Source organism: Carassius auratus, chromosome 27 (assembly GCF_003368295.1).
Source record: "Carassius auratus strain Wakin chromosome 27, ASM336829v1, whole genome shotgun sequence".
Classification (NCBI taxonomy): Eukaryota; Metazoa; Chordata; class Actinopteri; order Cypriniformes; family Cyprinidae; genus Carassius; species Carassius auratus.
In genome coordinates, this window is record NC_039269.1 from 30,484,595 (window position 1) to 30,506,688 (window position 22,094).

Below are 22,094 nucleotides of genomic sequence, written 5' to 3' on the forward strand. Positions count from 1 at the left end.
ACCCATGTATCTCCGAGGACCTGATTTGGACTTCACACATCCAAACTCAGGTTAATAAAGCCAGGCAAAGAACGTACCATCTGCAGTGACAGTGACAGTGGCGTGACATTCAGCCAAGTATGGTGACCCATACTCAGAATTTGTGCTCTGCATTTAACCCATCCGAAGTGCCCACACACAGAGCAATGAACACACACACTGTTAACACACACCCGGAGCAGTGGGCAGCCATTGGAGTAATAAAAAAGCAGAGAACAGTACATGCACTCCCCCCACCCACAATTCCTGCCGGCCCGGGACTCAAACTCACAACCTTTCAATTGGGAGTCCGACTCTCTAACCATTAGGCCACGACTTCCTGTGCAACAGCTGAGGAAATTCAGGGTTTCACCAGCAATCCTAACAAAAAACTTTCTATTCAGGGGCTATAGAAAGTGTATTGACTCAGTGTATCACAGTGTGGTATGGGAACAGCTTCAGTCAAGACTGCAAAGCCCTGCAGAGAGTTTTGCACTTAGCTGAGCGCATCTCAGGGTCTGCTCTCCCCTCTCTGCAGGAGATCTACCTCAAACGCTGCAAAAGCAAAGCTGTTAAAATCATTAAGGACTCTAACCACCCTAGTAAATGTCTTTTCATTTTATTGCCATCTGGTGAGCGCTTCCGTAGCCTGATGGCAAAAACTGAGAGACTTAGGAGGAGCTTCTTCCCCCAGGCCATTAGGCTCCTAAACTTGAACTCAATCTCTTAACTTCTACATGACTTCACTTAATTATCAGTAATATACTTAAATAACTGACATTGTCACTATCACAAAGCATTTTCTATAATTTTTTAATTTCAACTCCAACATGATTCTATTCCTAAATTATAATGATTCATCTGTTTCATTCCTCAACCTTTGACGTGTGTGATCAATATTGTGATCACTTGGTTCATGCAGCGTAAGGTCACATCAGTCAAAGTCAAAGTCACCTTTATTTATAGCACTTTAAACAAAATACATTGCGTCAAAGCAACTGAACAACATTCATTTGGAAAACAGTGTCTCAATAATGCAAAATGATAGTTAAAGGCAGTTCATCATTGAATTCAGTGATGTCATCTCTGTTCAGTTAAATAGTGTCTGCGCATTTATTTGCAATCAAGTCAACGATATCGCTGTAGATGAAGTGACCCCAACTAAGCAAGCCAGAGGCAGTGTGATTTGAGCATTTAAATCTGCGTTTGCACTGCTGCTGATCTAAAGAGAGCTACAATCTTTTCAACCACACAGTATCATTATATCTTTGCTAGAAACATTCAAATCACAGAAGTACTGAGATAAAAGTTTATAGTTCAGATATAAGCTCTGATGTGTATGGTAGCGATTAAAATAGAGTAAATCACCTTTTGAAAGTAATTAGACACTTCAAGTAAAGATTTATCGATTACATTGTTATGCCAGTTGGTGGCAAAAGGGGGCTGTTAAAATTTATTTCTCTTTGAATCATACAAGAGATTCATTGACGAATGTTGATTCATCCAGTAATGATGTGGGCAAAAATGGCAGTTTTGACCTGGGTTTCAGAGCCAAATAACAGGATAGTAAAAATAACTTGAGAAAGATGGCAGCATCATAATGTTACATTTACACAGAGATTGGTAGCTTTGTAAGTAAAATCTGTTGGTTTTAGCAATTTCAATATGACTCCAGGAGTAAATCATTAAATTGTACACATTTCAGTCAAAAAACAAATGTGGGTCACTTTGAAAACTCATTTTATTTTAAAGAGGAAAGTCTAAAGAACAAATAATATTAAAACTATAAATGAATCTTGTTTCCTTCTGTCAGAAAAACTGCACTGAACATATCTGTCTGCAGATATGTCCAATAAATATTATTTTTTTGAAGTTTCAGTCCCGGACATACGGGGGTCTCAATGAGGCTCCATTTACTGCATATCTGAACTCCTGGCAGCTTTCAAAGCTGTTAAAAAATGAATAAAATTCCTTCTTCCAAATATCCCTGAAGCTGATATAAATATATAATCTTATAAATAGACTACACAGAGCAAGGTGTTGTGCCTCAACTTGACCATTTCAATGCATTTTTAGCACCCGGGCAGGTATGTTATATGCATATTGTTTTTATAGAAGGAAACAAGATACAATTCTAATTTCATCATTATTTATTTGTCAGACATTGTTCTTTAAATTAGTATTGGCTGTATACAAAGTAACCAACATTTGGTTTTCAACCACTAAAAATAGGTAACATTCAACAATCTAAAAATGGAGCCGTATTGAGATCTCATATCTCTGGGACTGAACGATGTAGGGTCTTGAAAATGAAGACTCCAAAAAGAAATATCTTAATACTACTTGATTTATAGGCAAACTAGAACATAAACAGGAGACCTTTTATTTTCTTATTTTTGTGATTTTCGCATTAAACTTTTGCTGCCATTAAAATGAAATTATTAAATTATTTAACTGAAACTATTTCATGTAGTCATATTTATTTTATTCAAATTTATGTTGTTTTATTGTTTTTCTCTGTCTTCTCCTGTTTATTTGCATGAAGAACTTTTTTATTTATTTTATTTGCTTATTTAAACATTTATTTTTAAGGGGTCATACACTTTTCCAATTTAATTTAATGTAAACCTAATTTAACATTCTACTTTTGTTGGTTAATGGAAAGGACATGAACATCATTATGTTTAAGAATTAGCTAAGTCAGCTGAGAGTTTAGTGGCTGATCGAATACATTTGAACACATGAGAATTCAGCACAGCCCAAGGACGGTGCTTTCGCAAACACCACTCCAACACTGGTGTACATCGCGAACACGATCTCTCGACAAGCGCCCTTCTCCGGCCAGGAGGAAGACCGCAATGGATTTCTGTTACAATGTTCTTTCGCACTGGAGCAACACGCACATCAGTACCCCACTGAAAGATCAAAGATACCATTCATTATCCAGCAGTTATCCGGGGCTGCGTTAAGATGGGCTGAAGCACTGTGGTTTCAAGAGACTGCGGTCACCTCATCTTTACAAAGTTTCATCAGCCACTTTAAAGAGGTGTTTGGGCGCCCGGTGGGAGATTCTTCGGTCAGCGATCAGTTGTTGCATCTACGTCAAGGGAAGAAATCTGTGTCTGAATATTCTCTAGAATTCCGGACTCTGGCCGCCACAAGCGGATGGAACGAGAAGGCACTGCTGATGGTTTACCGGAAAAGGGTTAAATCCCGCACTTCGACTACAGCTCGCCATCTATGATGATAATCTGGGGTTAGAAAAATTCATTCAGCAGGCCCACCGAGTTCATTTGAGATCCCAGTCATGTTACCATTAAACTCATGCCCCGGCTCCTGTTTCTCATCGGCCCCTACCTGAGAAAATACCTGAGTCACAGCCTGAACGGATGCAGGTAGAAACCAAACGAAATTGCAGACTAGAGCTCAGACTATGCCTCTACTGTGGAAATGAAAAACACTTTATATGAACCTGTCTATCTTGTCCCCCAAGTGTATAGGTGAGTTCAGTTCTTCCTCAACTCTCTGTATCAACCCCACTAACTATTTGTGTAACCCTGAGGCTTCGAGATCTCGACATTACAGCCACTGCCATTGTTGACTTCGGATCGGCTTGCAACTTCATTTCGGGGAAACTCGCCAAGACACACAACCTCTGGAGGACCGAACCTCCAAACCGTATTCAATCTATGCAGTGACGGGTGAGATTATCAACAAGGGGTACATGACATCGCAAATCGCACCCATCATTCTCTGTGCAGAGAATACCCTTCATGAACCATTCACCCCATTTGTCCTCACTAACAGCCAAGGTGAGATAATCCTAGGATGCCCTTGGTTAATTCAGCATCACTCCTTGATAAATTGGGCTACCGGAAAAATTCTGAGCTGGGGCTGAGATTGCTCAAACACTAACCATTTGCATTCCCCTAGTGACAACCCCGACTCCATGTTAGTGAACTCTACAATCTATCTACCAGTGTCCCCTCATGCTATGCCTCCTTTGCAGATGTCTTCAATCCAATTGCAGCCTCCAATCTACCCCCACATCGACCCTGGGATTGCGCCCATTCCTGGAGAACCCATTCCTAAGGGAAGAATTTACTCCTTGTCCATCCCCGAACAAGAGGCCATGCGTGAGTATGTCGAAGAGACTTTAAAACGGGGTACATTAGACCTTCCACTTCTCTGGATGCCGCCAGTTTCTTTTTTGTCAGAACAAAGTTTGTGGTTTTACGACTTTGTATTGACTACAGAGCCCTCAATAAAATAACGGTGAAGTTTAGTTACCCACTTCCATTGATTCATCCTCCCTAGAACAACTCTGTGATGCTTGTATGATCACTAAGTTAGATCTAAGAAGTGCTTACAACCTGATCAGAATCCGGAAGGGAGACGAGTGGAAAAAGGCTTTCATTACCCCGGCTGGGCACTATGAATATCTAGTAATGCCTTACTGTCTAGTAAACACCCCCTTCGTGTTCCAAAGTTTCATGGATGAAGTCCTCTGAGAGTTCCTGAACCAGTTTGCCCTTGTCTACATTGACGACCTACTAATTTTTTTCTCACAGTGCATCACATTACCCAAGTGCTCCATGGACTCCGAGAGTTCTCCCTGTTTGTGAAGGCAGAGAAATGCGTCTTCCACCAGACCTCTATTGAATTCCTAGGCTACCACATCAGCGCAAGAGGGGTAAAAATGGATGACCGTAAGACCCAAGCAATCACTTCCTGGCCTACTCCCAAGTCAGTGAAAGATCTCCAGAGGTTCCTGGACTTCGAAAACTTTTATCACCGCTTCATTGATCAGTACAGTATGATTACCACACCATTGACATCTCTTCTCAAGGGTGTTACGACCCTATAGTTTTTGTGTTTTGGTTTGTGTGTGTCTGCCCAGGTTGCTGCTGATTGGTTCCTGCAGACTCATTGCTGTTGCTCTTTGTTTTTTGAACAAAGCATGAATTATGATTCGGTTAAAGTGGCTGTATTAAGAGCATACGAACTTGTTCCAGAAGCGTACCGTCAAAAATGTAGGGCTCATTTGAAAAACCCCAGTCAAACATTTGTCGAATTTGCACGTGAGAAGACTACATTGTTTGAGAAATGGTGTGTAGCGAGCAGTCACTACGTTTGAGCAGTTAAAGGAATTAATTTTGATGGAAGACTTCAAAAACTGCGTTTCAGAAAAAGTGGTAGTTTATCTCAATGAACAAAAAGTTTCATCTTTAACTGAAGCTTCGGTTTTTGCGGATGAATTTGTGCTTACGCACAAGGTTGCTTTTCAGTCCCCACGTTTGTCACGTCGCACTGTTGTGAATAGCAACTATAGTTCTAAGAGTGCAGATGCTGTTTCCCTAGATAATCACACAAATGATTTATCATTGATGTCAAGAGAATGTTTTTATTGCCATGAAAAAGGACATTTGATTGCTGTTTGTCCTGCATTACAGCGGAAAAGCCAGAGGAAGGCTCAGAATGCGTCAAAGTCTGTAGCTTTTGTATGCGCTCATTCTCCTGACTCATTACCCTCTATTGATCCTACCTTTGAACCTTTTATTTGTGAAGGTGTAGTGTCATTGTCTGAATCAGATTCAAATTCTAGAACCGTACGTATTCTTCGAGATACTGGTGCTGCACAAACCTTCATCTTGGCAGATGTACTCCCATTTTCAGCACAGTCTAGTTGTAACTCAGAAGTTCTAATTCAAGGAATAGAACTTGGGGTTGTAAGAGTTCCTTTGCATACTGTGTACTTGCGTTCAGACATTGTGACTGGTTCCGTTAAAATGGCTGTACGTAATGAGCTACCAGTAAGGGGTATAGCTCTAATTCTTGGAAATGATTTGGCTGGAAGTAAAGTTGTTTGTCTTCCTGAAGTTACTGAAGTCCCTAGTGTACCTCAGAATGATGTGTTAATTGAAAAATTTCCAAGTGTATTTCATTCGTGTGTTGTTACTCGTGCACAGGCACGTAAATTCGACAATGAGATTGGTCTCTCTGATTCATTCATGAATTCAAATGTTGGTGGCACTGAAGACACAAATGTGGAAGCTTGTAGGCCTATACAAAATTTAAAGCTGTAACCTAAATTCGATTTCCCATTTGACAAGAGACAGTTGATGGAGGCACAAAATGCTGATGATACTTTGAAGTCATGTTTTTCTGTTGCGGTTGACAAAGCTGAGATAGCTGACCATACAATCGCGTATTTTATTGACGATGGAGTGCTAATGCGTAAGTGGAGACCTGAGAGCTTAAAGCAAGATTGGAGCTCTGTGTTCCAGGTAGTCGTTCCTAAGTCATATCGAGAACATGTACTGAGTGTGGGGCATGACCATGAGTTGTCCGGACATTTGGGTATTAAGAAGACCTACCATAACCTTCTTAAACATTTTTTCTGGCCCGGAATGAAGTCTGCTGTTACCCAGTATTATCATCGTGAAAGCCATAGTGAAGTTCTGTACAACATTTGGTCTTCCAAAATTCATTCAATCCGATCAAGGATCCAACTTTATGTCAAGGCTTTTCCGTAAGGTAATGAAAGAGTTGAGTATTAAACACTGTACATCTAGTGCTTATCATCCACAGTCCCAAGGTGTCCTCGAAAGATTTCACCAAACTCTTAAAACCATGATCAGAACTTACTGTCTCCAACATGAGAAAGATTGGGATGAGCAGATTCCTCTTCTGTTGTTTGCTGTTCGTAACACCACTCAGGAATCCCTTGGTTTTGCTCCGGCTGAGTTGGTCTTCGGACATACCCTTCGTGGTCCATTAAAACTGTTGCAAGAGCAATTACTTTCTGGAGGTCTGCCAGGGTTTTCTTCTAAGAGTGTCCTAGATCATGTAAGTTCATTTCGTGAGCGCTTGCATTCTGTGTGGAAGTTAGCACGACAGTCCTTGTCAGCTTCCCAAACCCGAATGAAGGGAACATTTGATAAAAAAGACTGTTCAACGCTCATTTGAAATAGGCGATCAAGTTCTTGTGTTGCTACCTTTGCCTGGCTCTGCACTACAGGCAAAGTTCACCGGACCATATGTGATTGAAGAGAAGTTGAATGATACTGATTATGTAGTACAAACCCCTGAGCGGAAAAGAAAGACTCGTGTTTGTCACATAAACATGCTCAAGTTCTATGTTTCCCGTTCTAATTCTAAAAACTCCATCAGTGTTCCTGTAACTTCTTTGACTCCAGTTGTAGTAGCCTCTGTAAATGCAGCTTCTTCTGATTATTCTCCAAGTATGGATGATCTTCGGTTAGGAAGTGCATGTCTTTCTGGTGCACGCCTTCAAAATTCTGAAGCTTTAGTAACTCTCGATTCTAAGCTCTCTCATTTATCTAGATCAGCTCGAAGTGAAATTGTGCAGTTGGTTGAGAAGTATTCACCGCTTTTCTCGGATGCACCTACTGTGACTCAGGTGCTAATGCATGATATTGATGTTGGTGACCATCGACCCATTAAACAAAATGCTTACCGTGTAAACCCTGTGAAACGTGAAATCATGAAGAAGGAAACTCAGTATTTGATTGAAAATGGTTTGGCTGTACCCAGTTGTAGTCCGTGGTGTTCTCCGTGTGTGTTGGTCCCAAAAGCTGATGGAACCTCACGTTTCTGTACTGATTACTGAAAGGTTAATCAACTAACCAAGGCAGATTCCTATCCTCTTCCCAGGATAGATGATTGCATTGATCGCATTGGCAGCGCTAAGTTTGTAACTAAGCTAGATCTACTTAAGGGGTATTGGCAGGTGCCGCTGACTGAACGTGCTTCGGAGATTTCAGCATTTGCTACCCCTGACGCTTTCCTTCAGTATAAGATCTTAGCTTTTGGGCTCAAAAATGCTCCAGCGACCTTTCAACGTCTAATGAATTGTGTCTTGGCTAATGTACAGAACTGTGAAGCGTACTTGGATGATGTGGTCTGCTACTCGAATACTTGGAATGATCATTTGAAAACTCTAGAAGAAGTGTTTACCAGATTTCGAGATGCCAATCTAACACTTAATCTAACAAAATGTGAGTTTTGTCATGCTACCATCACTTATTTAGGCAAAGAAGTTGGTCATGGTACTGTTCGCCCTGTGGAAGCCAAAGTGCAAGCCATTGTTGATTTTCCTGTACCTAAATCAAAAAGAGATCTTAGACGATTTCTTGGGATGGCCGGGTACTATCGGAGTTTCTGCAAGAATTTTTCTGTTGTTGTGAAACCCCTCACAGATATCCTTCGCAAAGATGCCAGTTTCCAGTGGAATGAGAACTGTCATTGTGCATTTGTTTCTTTGAAGAGTCTGTTATGTAGTTCTCCTGTTCTAGCTGCTCCTGAATTCAGTCGACCTGTCAAACTTGAAGTGGATGCCAGTGGAAACGGTGCGGGTGCTGTCCTATTACAAGAAGACGACCAAGGAGTTGACCATCCCGTATGTTACTACTCTAAAAAGTTTAATCGTCATCAAGTAAACTATAGTACCATTGAAAAGGAAGCCCTAGCTCTTTTATTTGCTCTACAGCATTTTGAAGTATATATCGGTTCTAGTCCACAACCCATTGCTGTATACACTGACCATAATCCCCTTGTTTTTCTCCAAAGAATGTGTAACAAAAACCAGAGACTCATGCGTTGGTCACTCATCTGTCAGAGCTTTAATTTGCAAATCAATTACAAGAAGGGTGCTGACAACGTGATAGCAGATTCTCTGTCTAGGTGTTAATTGTAAACTATGTAAAACATGTTTACTCTTATATCTGGGGGTGTTACGACCCTATAGTTTTTGTGTTTTGGTTTGTGTGTGTCTGCCCAGGTTGCTGCTGATTGGTTCCTGCAGACTCATTGCTGTTGCCCTCTGATTGGTCTTCGCCCCTTTAAAAGAGATGACAGAATTTCCTTTAGGGGGGCGGCAATTTTGTGAACCATGCTGTTTGTATGGTGCTTGTGTTGTTTTACCCCCATTTGTTGGATATTCCTCTGAGTTTGATGTTTCTTTGTAAATCTTTATTTTGAATATTGTAAATAGTTTTGGGAAAGTAGGGAGTTAGACGCCACCTTTTGTTTTTGTAACATTTGGGTCTCTGTTTCTGGATTAGGTAGTTAGGTTAAGAGAATTGTATTTTTTGTTTGCTTTATTTTATTTTGGATAGGTAATTTAGAGGGTTTAATATTTAGCACATTTTGTTTATTATTTTGGCACTGTCAGCTCCTGAAAGTGGACTCCCAAATAAAATTCAAAAGAAGTTGATGGTTCACGCTTGTTTTTCCCATGTTACGCTCTACCCCTAGACGGGGCGTAACAAGGGTAAGCCAAAACCCTTCAATGGACTCCAGAAGCTGAACAGGCCTTCCAGACATTGAAAACCACCTTCACAGAGGCCCCCTTGCATCAAAACCCATGCCTTGTGCCTTCTTCCTCGAGAAAATTATATCCAGCTGAGAGAAACTATGACATTGGCAATCGAGGGAGCTGACAGCCTTTTCTCGTACTTACGGACCACAAAAACTTCCAGTACCTGAAAGAAGTGAAGAGACTCAACCCTCACCAGGCCAGGTGGGCTGTATTATTTACCCGGTTTCACTTTCAAATATCTTACCGCCCCGGGTCCAAGAACACGAGGGCCGACACCTAATCACGCCTCTACACCCTAGAAGAAACCCCAGAAGCGTCAGAGACCATCTTGCCTACTAGGCTATTTGTCAGTCTGATCTAGTGGGACCTAGATGAACTACTCTGTGAACAATCCCGAAACCCACCCATTTCACCCATGTGTCCAGCGGGTAAGATCTACGTGCCTGTATGCCCCGCATCTCCGATGCTCACTCATCTGTGGGAACAGGAAATACTGGTGGGTGAGAATGCTGGAGGATATCAAGGAATTTATTCAAGGATGTGCCCTCTGCGACATGACCAAGGTACCTTGACAACTACCTACCAGAAAGCTCCTCACATTAACAATTCCCCATCGCCCTTGGTCCCACATTGGGGTTGATTTCATCACTGATCTCCCAGTCTCGGACGGTAACACCTGCATCCTTGTGGCCATAGATAGATTCTCAAAGGCATGTAGATGGATATCCCTGAAAACCCTACCCACAGCCTTTGAAACAGCATAACTTTTGTTTGAACATGTATTTCGTAACTTTGGCATTCCAGAAGATATTGTTTTGGACAGGGGGCCTCAGTTTATCTCGAGGTTACGGAGGCCGTTCTTTGCCCTTCTCAACAAACGTCACAGTAAGTCTCACTTCCGGCTACCACCCACAAACAAACGGTCAAACAGAATGCAAGATCCAGGACATCAGTTGCTTCCTCAGGACATTTTGCCACCGCAACCAAAATCTCTGGAACCGTAACTTAGTCTGGGCCGAATATGCCCAAAATTCCCTCCGACAGACATCTACCAATCTCAATCCGTTCCAATGCATTCTCTGTTATCAACCTCCCCTGTTTCCCTGGTCTGGGGAACTGTCTGATGTTCTTGCAGTGAACACCTTGTTCCAAAACAATGAGAGAGTTTGGAACCAGGCACACCACCACCTTCAACAGGCTGTAAACCGCCATAAACGCGTCACGGATGTTCAACGTCAGCAAACCCCTACCTACCAGCCTGGCCAACTGGTATGGCTCTCCACATGGGACATCTGTTTACGACAGCCATGTCAGAAATTAAGCCCGAGGTACATAGGACCATTCCCGATAGAACGACAGATCAACCCAGTCACCTACCGCCTCCAACTTCCTGCTCAGTACCGAATACACCCCACTTTTCACGTCTTGTTGTTGAAACCCCATCACTTACCGGTTTCTGTTCCCTCTGCAGTCCTGGTCCCTGACGACAATCCCCCGTTACCACCCATCGACGCTGAACCCATCTACATGGTGAAGGAGATCCTGGACTCCTGGCATCATGGTGGGCGATTAGAGTACTTGGTGGGCTGGGAGGATTATGGACCAGAAGAGAGGTGTTGGGTGCCTCGTCAAGATATTCTCGACCCGAGTCTGCTCACAGAGTTCCATCCCCAGCATCTGGAAAGACCCGCTCCGCGACCTGAGGCAGACCCCCACGACTCCAGAGAGCAGGGTCCGCGGGGGGGGGTGGGGGTGGGGGGGTATGGGGTGGTTGTGTTAGTGTCAGGGACCAGGCAAACCCGGTCTCAGCCAATCCACAATGCTCACGCTCCCCTGAGTATTAATCACCCGCACCTGATCACCCTCAGCAAGGCACTATAAAGCACTCACCTCAGCACCAGTTCACCATCAAGCCTCCAATAGGAATCAACCTCATGATCTTGTCTCCAGCTCACCTCGCTATCAGAAGACCTCCAGAAGTAACGTATACTTGCCTTTGAGAAGCTAACCTGTGCGTCTCTGTTCTCCTGTGTCCAGGACTCCTGTGATAAACCAGTTACCTGAATTCCCTACGAGCTTCGATATCTCCTGTGTTCTCGTAAGACTCTCTGGGCAGTGGCCTCCCCTGTAAAAGCAAAGAGACCAGTATTAGTATTACAGAATTGTGTGGCTTTGACTTCTCGACAATTGACGAACTAACCTGCATTTTGCCGCTCACTAAGTGATCATCATAGAACCCGCACCTGAAATTAACTCCTACCCACCTTTCACAAACTCTTGTTAAAATAAAACACTGTCTTGAATTCAGTAACCTCTGTCTCCAGTGTATATCCTGACCAGTGTTGGGAACGTTACTTTAAAAAAGTAATTAGTTATAGTTACTCACTACTTGTTCCAAAAAGTAACTGAGTTAGTAACTGAATTACTCTATAATAAAAGTAACTCGTTACCAGGGAAAGTAACTATTTGTGTTACTGTAAAAAAAAAGAAAAAGTTGCTACATGTCAGAGAATTTGTAACTTTTTTTTTTTTTTTTAGCAGTTTTCACAAGTCAGCTGAAATGAGTAGAACAGACCGGTGGTCGTACATAACTTTCGATATTTATTGCACGTCAACAGACAGCAAGAGTTTTATCCTGCACTTCCAAGTATTATCTTTGTAAGAAAAGTGTTTTTGGCCACTTGTTTTGTAGATGCGTGTGTCACACATTGCATGGACACATTACATGCACGTTCTTGCCTTTGACCACAATGAATTTGAAGTAGTGCTTATATCTCCACCTTGAAAATAGCAACTTTTCATCGGATTGCTCCTGACTCGCCATCTCTGCTGCAAATCTCTGTGTAGCTGTTGCGTGTGTGTGTGTGTGTGTGTGTGTGTGTGTGTTTGGCGCCGCTGGCGCAGCCGCGTGTGCCGGCATGTGTGTAAAAACACTGGCTCTGATTGGCTACCATGAAACACATGACTCTGCCTTAGCCAATAACAACCGCTTATCTCGTCATTAACCCACCTCCACACTCGCTGTGTGAGCCAGGGGTGCGTTCGGATTGCATAGTTTATTAAATCAATGCATAGTAACGCACCGCATTTAACTTTCAGTAACGTTAACGGCGTTGTAACGACGGGAAAAGTAATTAGTTAGATTACCGCGTTACTGAAAAAATAGCGTCGTTACCTAACGCTAGAGTTGGGTCCAAGTCCACCTTTGTCGAGTACGAGTCAAGACCAAGTCCACAAACATCAAGTCCAAGTCCGAGTCCGAGTCCAAAAGGGGCCGAGTTGGAGTTCTTAAAGGCCGAGTCCGAGTCGAGTCCGCCCGAGTCCAGAAAGTTATTAAATGATAAAGATTATAAATTGGTATTGTACATTTTTACATTATATTAATATTTTAACCTTTCAACCCATTAAACCAATGGCAATATAAAAATGTAATAAAAAATACCAATGTTACATCTTGTCATTGCCATTGAACATTTTTATTTTATGTCAACGGAACTAGTTTCCTATCAAAAAAGGTTTCAAAGAAAAGAAGGGTACATATAGAACTTTTATTTTATTACAAGTGCATGAAAATACAAATGAACCTGTTTTATTTTTGTATCACACTATATTGTCCTAAATATTGTTGTTATTTAATGCCTCTCCCCCAAATTTAAATAGGCTGAGGAAATACTTAGACTAGAGTTTAAATCTATCAGCTAGTCATAACAAACTTAAAGCTTTATTACGGTGCTTAATCAACAACAAACTCCTTTCTGAACACAGCTCTCTGGTCTCTCTTGGTCGAGTTGTAATGAACACTGAACATGAAATGTACTATAGTGCACAGTCAAGCACTAAACCAGGGCCATATTGCTTTTCAAAAATACAAGAGCTGTGACCATTTTATGAGTTAAGCGTGCACGATGTGGTCTCATGATGAGGCCACCCTTGCTAAAGACACGCTCTACTGGTGCAGAGGATGCTGGAATAGACAGCACTTTTACAGCCAGAGAGTAAAAAAAAAGTACTTGTGTATCTGAGTTGAAATGCATGCATCCTTAGCTGAGTGGCTCAGGTGCTTGTGGGCTCGGTAGCGAGCTAGAAGTCGTGGGCATTTGCCAGGAGGAGAATCTGTGGTTTCATCAGCATCACCTCCAGAATGCAACATGTCTCCATCCGCTATGACCTCAACTTCTGCAGTCAAAGTATCTGAAAAATAAGAAACATGCACAAATAACACACGTTAAAATGCATTTGGATTTAGGGACCTAAGGACCATTATTGTATGCCTACTGCATATTTTTATGCTCTGCAGTATACAGAGTATATAGTTAACAAATAAGAAGTTTGCTTCAGAATAAAATGCAGACATATCATTTTTAGGTTATTAAAGCAAATAAAATGAATTACCTATAAGTGTTCTTTTCAGATCCTCTCTGAATTTCTTCACCGAATCTGTACTCTCATTGTTGGTTACATCTAGATCAACCCAGTTCAAGCCAAACTGAGGATCAAGCATTGTTGCCAAGAAATAGACATTATGGTTGAACTGGTCCTCTTTCCCAGTTTGCTCAACCATTTTGGTTCTCACAAAGATCCCAGAGAATCTCTTTAAAAGTGATTGCCGAAGGGCTGTGGCTAGTGGCCGGCAATGGCTTTGTGACTCTGAGATTTAGAGCAGATGAATGTTTAAATCAAGTACAGTCGGGACCACCATACTAATAGTGACCATTTTCTCACCCTCTGTAAGGTCTGTTGCTTCCGCAAAAGGAAAGAGAACAGAAACTAAATCCTTCAGTTGATTCCATTCACGAACTGAAAAAAGAACATGTTGAAAGTCTGAACTGCAAATTTGTGTGAGATCCCTATGGTCAAGTGTTGTAAGGGCCTGTAGCTGCTTGAATGTACTGTTCCAGCGTGTGGATGTAGCTGCAGGAATTGATCTATCTGTCCCAAATGTAGCCTCAAATCGTTCTTTAAATGTAGTACTTGTGTGAAGTAATGAGGTTAATTTTCACATTTTGGCAAGTGCTGAAGAAAAGGCCTTGGCTTCTTTCATTCCATCATGTACAACTAATTGCAGACAATGTGCAAAACATGACAGCCTTTGTCTTGTTCTCACCATGATAGTCCCAGGTCACATCCTCCCAAAGACTCTCATCATCTAAATTTTCCTCTTCTGCATCACTGCCATCACTGTGCTGCTCTTCCTGTGGTAGCTTGACTTTGAATGCACACTTCATATTGGCTGCATTATCAGTTATAATGTACCTGACTTTACTTGCTATGTTATATTCATCAATGATCTCGTCAAATGCCATAGCTATGTTGTCTCCACTGTGTCTCCCACAAAACCTCCTACAGTCTAAAAGAAAGGACTCCAGCTGATTTCCATCTTGGTTTAATCCGTGGGCTGTAACACCGAAGAAGGACCGCATGGTTCGATCAGACCATATATCAGCAGTTATGGACACAGATGATTGGGTCTGGAGCTTCCTTTTAATTGAATCTTTCACCTGATCAACCAACAAAGGAATGTGTTTTTCAGTGATTGTTTTTCTTGCAATGGGAGGGTATTTGTTGTCCATTACTTTCAAGAAATGCCTGAAATGCTGATTTTCAACAATTGATAGAGGTAAAGTGCAGCCAATGAGGAGATCCTTAATTATGGCATTATTAATTTCTTGTTGTCTTGGAGAACTTGCATCATAAAGTTGCACTGCTTTTTTGGTCAAGTCTGGTCTTACAAATCCTGCAATGCTGGGCTGTGCAGCATCTGTTGGTTGTTTTTGCTGTCTTTGGTACTCTCTTATTCTGGGGGAAAAATAGAAAACTTTAACAATACTAGTTATTGCAATTCAGATCACATTAAGTAACTGATAGAAAATAATTACATTAAATTAAGAGCAAATCATTTTAAATTTAAAAGGACTATATTTACAGTCCCTGCATTTCTGTGGTGATATGTTAATTTCCTTACTAAAATGTAAAAAACAAATCTCAATCAGCAGGGTTTATATTAGTTCCCACATTAAGAATTATATTTAACATTTTGTAAAATTAAAGACTGGAATCACCGAATGCTAATGTTTAGGGGTGGGCGATACTAAAATCTTATTTCACAATGATTGTTTTCTCAAGTAGGTCCAAATAGTAGTAAGAGTAAATACTACTGAAATTAAATAAATAAATTAAATGTAAAATAACATATGACATGCACATTGAATTTCACTACATTTAATAAAGTTAGTTATCAGTAGAGTGAGTAAGTGATTTTGTTAACATTATGGCAACAGATTTATTTGACTGATATTGACGATTTTTCCCAACTTTTTGTTTACATTCACTTAAGACACCAAAGTAGATAACCGACTGTTTACATGAATACTCGGCCAAACTTACATTTTGACATGATGTGTGTGAATTTATTTGACCGAGCAAGTGTAAAACCATTTGATAATTCATCAGTGATGATGCACATTGAGGGCGGCCTCATTTCTGTCTGCATGATTTAAGTTTGTGCGCGCACAGACGCGTCATGTCGCCCAGCCCTAACAATGTTATTTGGATTTAAATCGGTATAAAAGTTATAATAAGCAACTTACCTTTCTTTATGTTTTCTCTGAACATGTCGGTAGAAGTTTGAAGTCGTGCCAGAAACATCAGTAAGAGTTGTTTTGCTAAATTTGCAATCCGCAGAGTGCTTCTTTTTACCGGATGTCTTGCAAATAAATTCTTTATGATTTTCGTAAGCAAAACAAATTATCGCTGACTTTGAAGACATCGTCCTAGCCACACATTGATAGCCAGTGATTGATGTGCGTGTTTTGTCTGCAAGCATTAGATCATATGCTACTGCTGCCTGCCGGTGTGGTGCAGTAAAATGACAGACGGGGAGACATTTCACATCTCAATTTTATGCTGGTTTTATTGTTACACATGACGCGGACTCGACTGCACTCTGAATATTTTCCGAGTCCAAAATGTTCAAGTCCGTGTCAAGTCCGAGTACAAATTCAACCGAGTGCGTGACAAGTCCGAGTTCATTCAAAATTGGACTCGAGTCCGGACTCGAGTCCGAGTCCGAGTTCGAGTACCCCAACTCTACATTCTGTAATAGACAGATTGGATTTCTGTATTGGTTTAGATCTGGTATCAAAAAATTTTTGCATATCAAAATCAACTTTTTTACAAAAAGCAATTAGAGAAGGATTAGATCCCATAGGTGTAAATAGGGATTTAGGTCTAAATAAAGACTGAGTGTCCGTACTGGCAATATTGTCAGCAGCCATCACCTGTTCAGGTGTATAATCAAAAGAAATCACAGGATAAAATCCCGTAGTACCATTGTCAAAGTTATGTCCTGACTTGTGATAGAACAACTTCAAATGTAAATTACGATAGAATCGGAACAAATCCACTCTAGTATTGAGTAAGCTAGAGGTATGAGTAGGTGAAAAAGACATACCCTTGGACAGTACAGTCCGTTGTACATGATATAAAGGCTTGTCAGAAAGGTTGATCACCGAGGATATCTCTTCCTCGATATCAGTCGTAGTGATGGCGGTCGAAGTTGTTCCTCTCCCCCGGTGCGGCGCGTCTTCTTGAACCTCGAAGGGAAGACTGAAGACGAGATTCAGAACCCTGAGATCGGGACTGAAGAGTTCAGATTCAGAACCCTGAGATCGGGACTCATCTTCACTAGATGTAAGGTTGAAGGACACCTTCTGTGGGTGGGGCAGATGGTCTGATTGTTTGGGAGGATAACGGTGATCTCGAAACCGCCGTTGTTGGTGCCAATGATAAACTTGACCAAAGAGCAAAAGATCTTTGTAAAAATCAGTGGATGACAATAGAACTTTTATCAATGCAAAAAGTATTTTTAGCCTTGTTGAATCCAGCATATTTCTGCACCTTTGTGTGTGTGTTTGCAAACAGGATTATGACCTGAGCCAGCTGCAGCAGCCAGATATAGAGACTGATGGCCTCAAGGCCATTGGCATCCGTCGGATGGATGAGAGACCCCTGCACCCTGAACCCCATTACCCTGTCAGATCCACCGCACCTCATCCTGGAGATATTGGAGATTTCATCAGCGAGGTGAAGTGGCACTATACAAGCATTAAAAAAAAAAGTTTATATATATATATATATATATATATATATATATATATATATATATATACAGTACAGACCAAAAGTTTGGAAACATTACTATTTTTAATGTTTTTGAAAGAAGTTTCTTCTGCTCATCAAGCCTGCATGTATTTGATCAAAAATACAGGAAAAACTGTAATATTGTGAAATATTATTACAACTTAAAATAATATTTTTCTATTTGAATATACTTTTAAAAAATAATTTATTCCTGTGATGCAAAGCTGAATTTTCAGCATCATTACTCCAGCCTTCAGTGTCATATGTAACATCCAGTCTATCACATGATCATTTAGAAATCATTCTAATATTCTGATTTATTATGAGTGTTGGAAACAGTTCTGCTGTCTAATATATTTGATGAATCAAAGGTTAAAAAGAACTGCATTTATTAAAAAAAATATATATAATATATATTCTAATAATATATTTTCTTTACTATCACTTTTTATCAATTTAACACATCCTTGCTGAATAAAAGTATTGATTTTATTTAAAAAAAGAAAGAAAAAAAAATTACTGACCCCAAATTACTGACCAGTAGTGTATATTGTTATTACAAAATATTTATATTTTAAAAACATAGCTTCTTTTGTTTGTTTGTTTGTTTGTTGTTGTTTTTTTTTACTTTTTATTCATCAAAGTATCCTAAAAAAGTATCACATATTCTGAAAAAATATTAAGCAGCAGAACTGTTCCAACTTGGGATGATTTCTAAAGGATCATGTTATAATGATCCTAAAAATTCAGCTTTGCATCACAGAAATAAATGATCATTTAATGTATAATACATTTAAAAACAATTATTTTAAATTGTAATAATATATCACAATATTACATTTTTTTCTGTATTTTTTGATCAAATAAATGCAGGCTTGATGAGCAGAAGAAACATTTTTCAAAAACATTAAAAATAGAAATGTTTCCAAACTTTTGGTCTGTACTATATATATATATATATATATATATATATATATATATATATATTAGGGGTGCTCCGATCACGATCGGCCGATCGTTAAAGCGCATCTCGTCAGTAAAGCCGGTTCTCTAATCAGCGGATAATTCCATCAGGTGCGTGATTTCACATAGAGCAGCTGTTACTACACAGAGCCGTTGTTAACTGAGAAGATGTGCCAAAAAACGCTGAAAATGAAGTGGATTTGCGCATCTTCTCTATTAACAACGGCTCTGTGTAGTAACAGCTGCTCTATGTGAAATCACACACCTGATGGAATTAACCGCTGATTAGAGAAGCGGCTTTACTGACGAGATGCGCATAACGATCGGCCGATCGTGATCGGAGCACCCCTAATATATATATATACATTGTTTTAAAGAAGAAAATACAACAGGTTGTACTATTATGTTGCATATGGGCTATGGCCCTCCACGAATATATACAGTAGGTGGTCAAGCAAAATGATTGCATTCAAGTAAAAACAACCCAGTCATAAAATCACCATCAGGTGGAGTAAATACTATTGTTGGATAAAACTGGAATTGAAATTAAGATAAAATTAATTAATTAATTAATTAATTAATTAATTAATTAATTGTATTAGCAACAATAATAACATTCAGTCTGGATAACTATTCATCATATAAGTGCTTTATGTTCTAGCTATTTGATTACTGTATCTTACAATGAAATATTACAGTGACAGCAGTGTTAGAAGTTTGCTTACTTTTATTGTACAGTACTAGCCAGTTTACAAATAAAAGGTTTTAAACTTACATTTAATAATTCACTAATACATTTCAGCAGGTCATGTCAGTACTTATTTTTTATACCCATACTAGAGCCCTGCACGACATGCTGAAAAATGTCAGCAAAATAAGAAACTGTTGCAAGATTATTGTATTTATTGGTTCCCATGATTTTAATTGATGTGAGATTATACATATAAAATTGTGTATTAACTCTTTCCCTGCCATTGACAAGTTATCTCGTCATTTAGAAGACAATTGAAGAGTTTTTGCAGCTTTTCGTGTTTTCACTGTTATACATTATGAGCTCAACATTTTATAACGTATATATATATATATATATATATATATATATATATATATATATATATATATACACACACTTTAAGAACATTTTATTACAATTATAATGTAATACATATTACATTATGTGCAGTTATTACATTATGAGTTGCTACTGGTGGTAAAGTGAACTGGTACTTATACACTGAATATCTTTGCAGGGTCTAAGGGCCGCTGACAATGATCCTTCCGCTCCACCGTATGACTCCCTCTTGGTGTTTGACTACGAAGGTAATGGATCTACTGCAGGATCACTCAGCTCAATCAATTCCTCTAGCAGTGATGGAGACCAGGATTATGATTACCTCCACGACTGGGGTCCTCGCTTCACTAAATTAGCTGACATGTATAGTGGAACAGACGAGTGAAAGACAAGCAGAAGGAATGCCACAACTTTGTCCCTCATTTCAGTGGATGAAGACAGCTGCAGATATGGGTTTAAATGTATCAGTACAAGCAAACACAAGTTTCCAAGGCTAATTGTCAAGGCTTAAAGTAATAGTACATAGCTTATAGAGTATGATACATGCTCGGCTACTTGAAATTTACAGTATCGAAGCACAGGGATTTAATGTGCCTTTTTGTACATTTTTGTGATCTGATTGATTTATGTTCAAGGCTTTAATTATACTGAATTAAGGAGTGATTTTGAGACTTCAGGATGTGTTCAGCTATGAAATAAATGGTCATGCTTTTCTCTTTTGGTTACAAACTGTTTTTCAAAATAAATATTTAACTATTTTTTGTCACAAAGTGAAGGCTCACTTGCAAAACAGACAAAGTGTACACTATGCAGTTCACTAGATTCTTAAGTAAAATATTTTGTTCAAGAATAATTTAACATATGCACATCATTTGAAATAAAAAAGTGATATAACCTAAACATTTGTAACTTTCTTTATTATTGACTGTTGCATTGTACACATTGTTACAACACAGTAAAGGAAATGTGCTTTATGCATTAAACAAATAGAATGAATTTCTGAATGAAATCTAAATTGCTGCATTCTTTTCAGTTCTGTTCAGTTAAAAACTCTTGAAAATTGGCACACACATTGGAATCTGCGGCCATTAGGACACAGCAGAGGCTGGGACCCGGGCATGGCACAGGAGGTCAATGGCACCCCCTGGAACACAGTCAGAATACACAATGTACATCTCACACATACTTGCACCTATTCATATGAAACTCGGTACACAAAGATCTCACTGAGTTAAACAACTTTCACCCTCTATGTAATAGGCTCCGCCCAACAGGAAGTTGGCTATTTAGAGCTTTTTAAAAAGCCCATGCTCTGGAATTTAATATATTACTCTGAGGACTTCCAACCGATTGACTCCAAACTCGGTGAACATGATCTCAAGACATTGAGGATGCTAAATTGCGAAGAGATTTTTGATATCTCAAATGGTTTGCCAGTGGTGAGGTGAAATGAGAAACAGGAAGTGTCTAATAACGTCCACATTTGTTTGTTGTATGATACCAATTGCATAGATGTGACAGTTAGGGGTCAAAGTTATAGCGCCACCAACTGGCAGCAGGAAGTATGTCATTTTCAAAATGCTTTGAATTCAAAATCTTATTTTTACTCAATGTGCTTCAGACATCATCAGAATAATGTCAAAACATGGCCAATGTAAATCTTGAATATTATTTTCCAGTAATTTTGAGGCATATAACATGCTTAGATTTTAATGAAACTCAAAACACATATCAGTATTAATAATTGTAATACTTTACAATGCTCTATGGATAACAGAGAATAAAAAAAAAAAAAAAAAAAAAACTCAAATATTTGATAGACACTTGAACAACTCTTTAATCACCAGAAAAATAAAAATAAATTATATAAATAATCAGTCATTTTTGGTTGTTGTTGTGTTGGGTGGTGTTTTTTTTTTTTTTTTTTTTTTTTTTTTTTTCATTTCAGCTCAAGAAATATCTTAGGCCTTATCCTTTTCTGCCAGTTTAAGGGACAAATTTTCCCCTTAAAATCAGTTCATTTGTAGGGCACTGACCAAATGACTTATAATTTTTTTTTGTGCTGCAAATAATAATTTGAAACTCATTTGATACTGACCTATGACAGACATCCTGTGACATGACATTCATCTGAATTTACATAGTCTCGTGGATGTAACAGTAGAACAGTTCGGCTCACAGATAAAGACTAAACTGTAATGCAGGCAGAAATATTTCACAAATGCTCATACAGTAGGTTAATAAAATAAAAATAAAAAATCCACATGCATAATAATTAGGCACGTTAATATTCTGATTATATATTTTTCCAAACACGTTTGAACTATTCCAAATCACATCAGTCTTAATAACTACTATTCATAGGGTATTTAATCATTTATGAGTGACATATAATTTTTCATGATAGCTGGAAGTGAAAAACTCCTTATTTTCAAGTGTGCAGAATTATTAGGCATGTTTTCTTTCACTGATAAAATGAGCCAAAATATTGTGGTCAAATATCAGCGACAACCCCAAGTTATTGTTTCACTTCAACAGCATGTTAAAAGACAGTAGCAC

General features: G+C 39.3%; 1 protein-coding gene across 1 annotated transcript in view; it reads left to right on the top strand.

Moving 5' to 3' along the window:
• The window catches only part of zmp:0000000625 (cadherin-2), a 127,600-nt gene extending 107,389 nt beyond the window's left edge, over positions 1-20,211 (top strand). The window contains exons 15-16 of the mRNA XM_026207138.1: positions 17,282-17,443; positions 19,714-20,211. Of these exons, the coding sequence (XP_026062923.1) occupies positions 17,282-17,443; positions 19,714-19,920 (369 nt within the window). The 3' untranslated portion in view covers positions 19,921-20,211. The remainder of the gene's footprint in view (positions 1-17,281; positions 17,444-19,713) is intronic.
• The last annotated feature ends 1,883 nt before the right edge of the window (positions 20,212-22,094 follow it).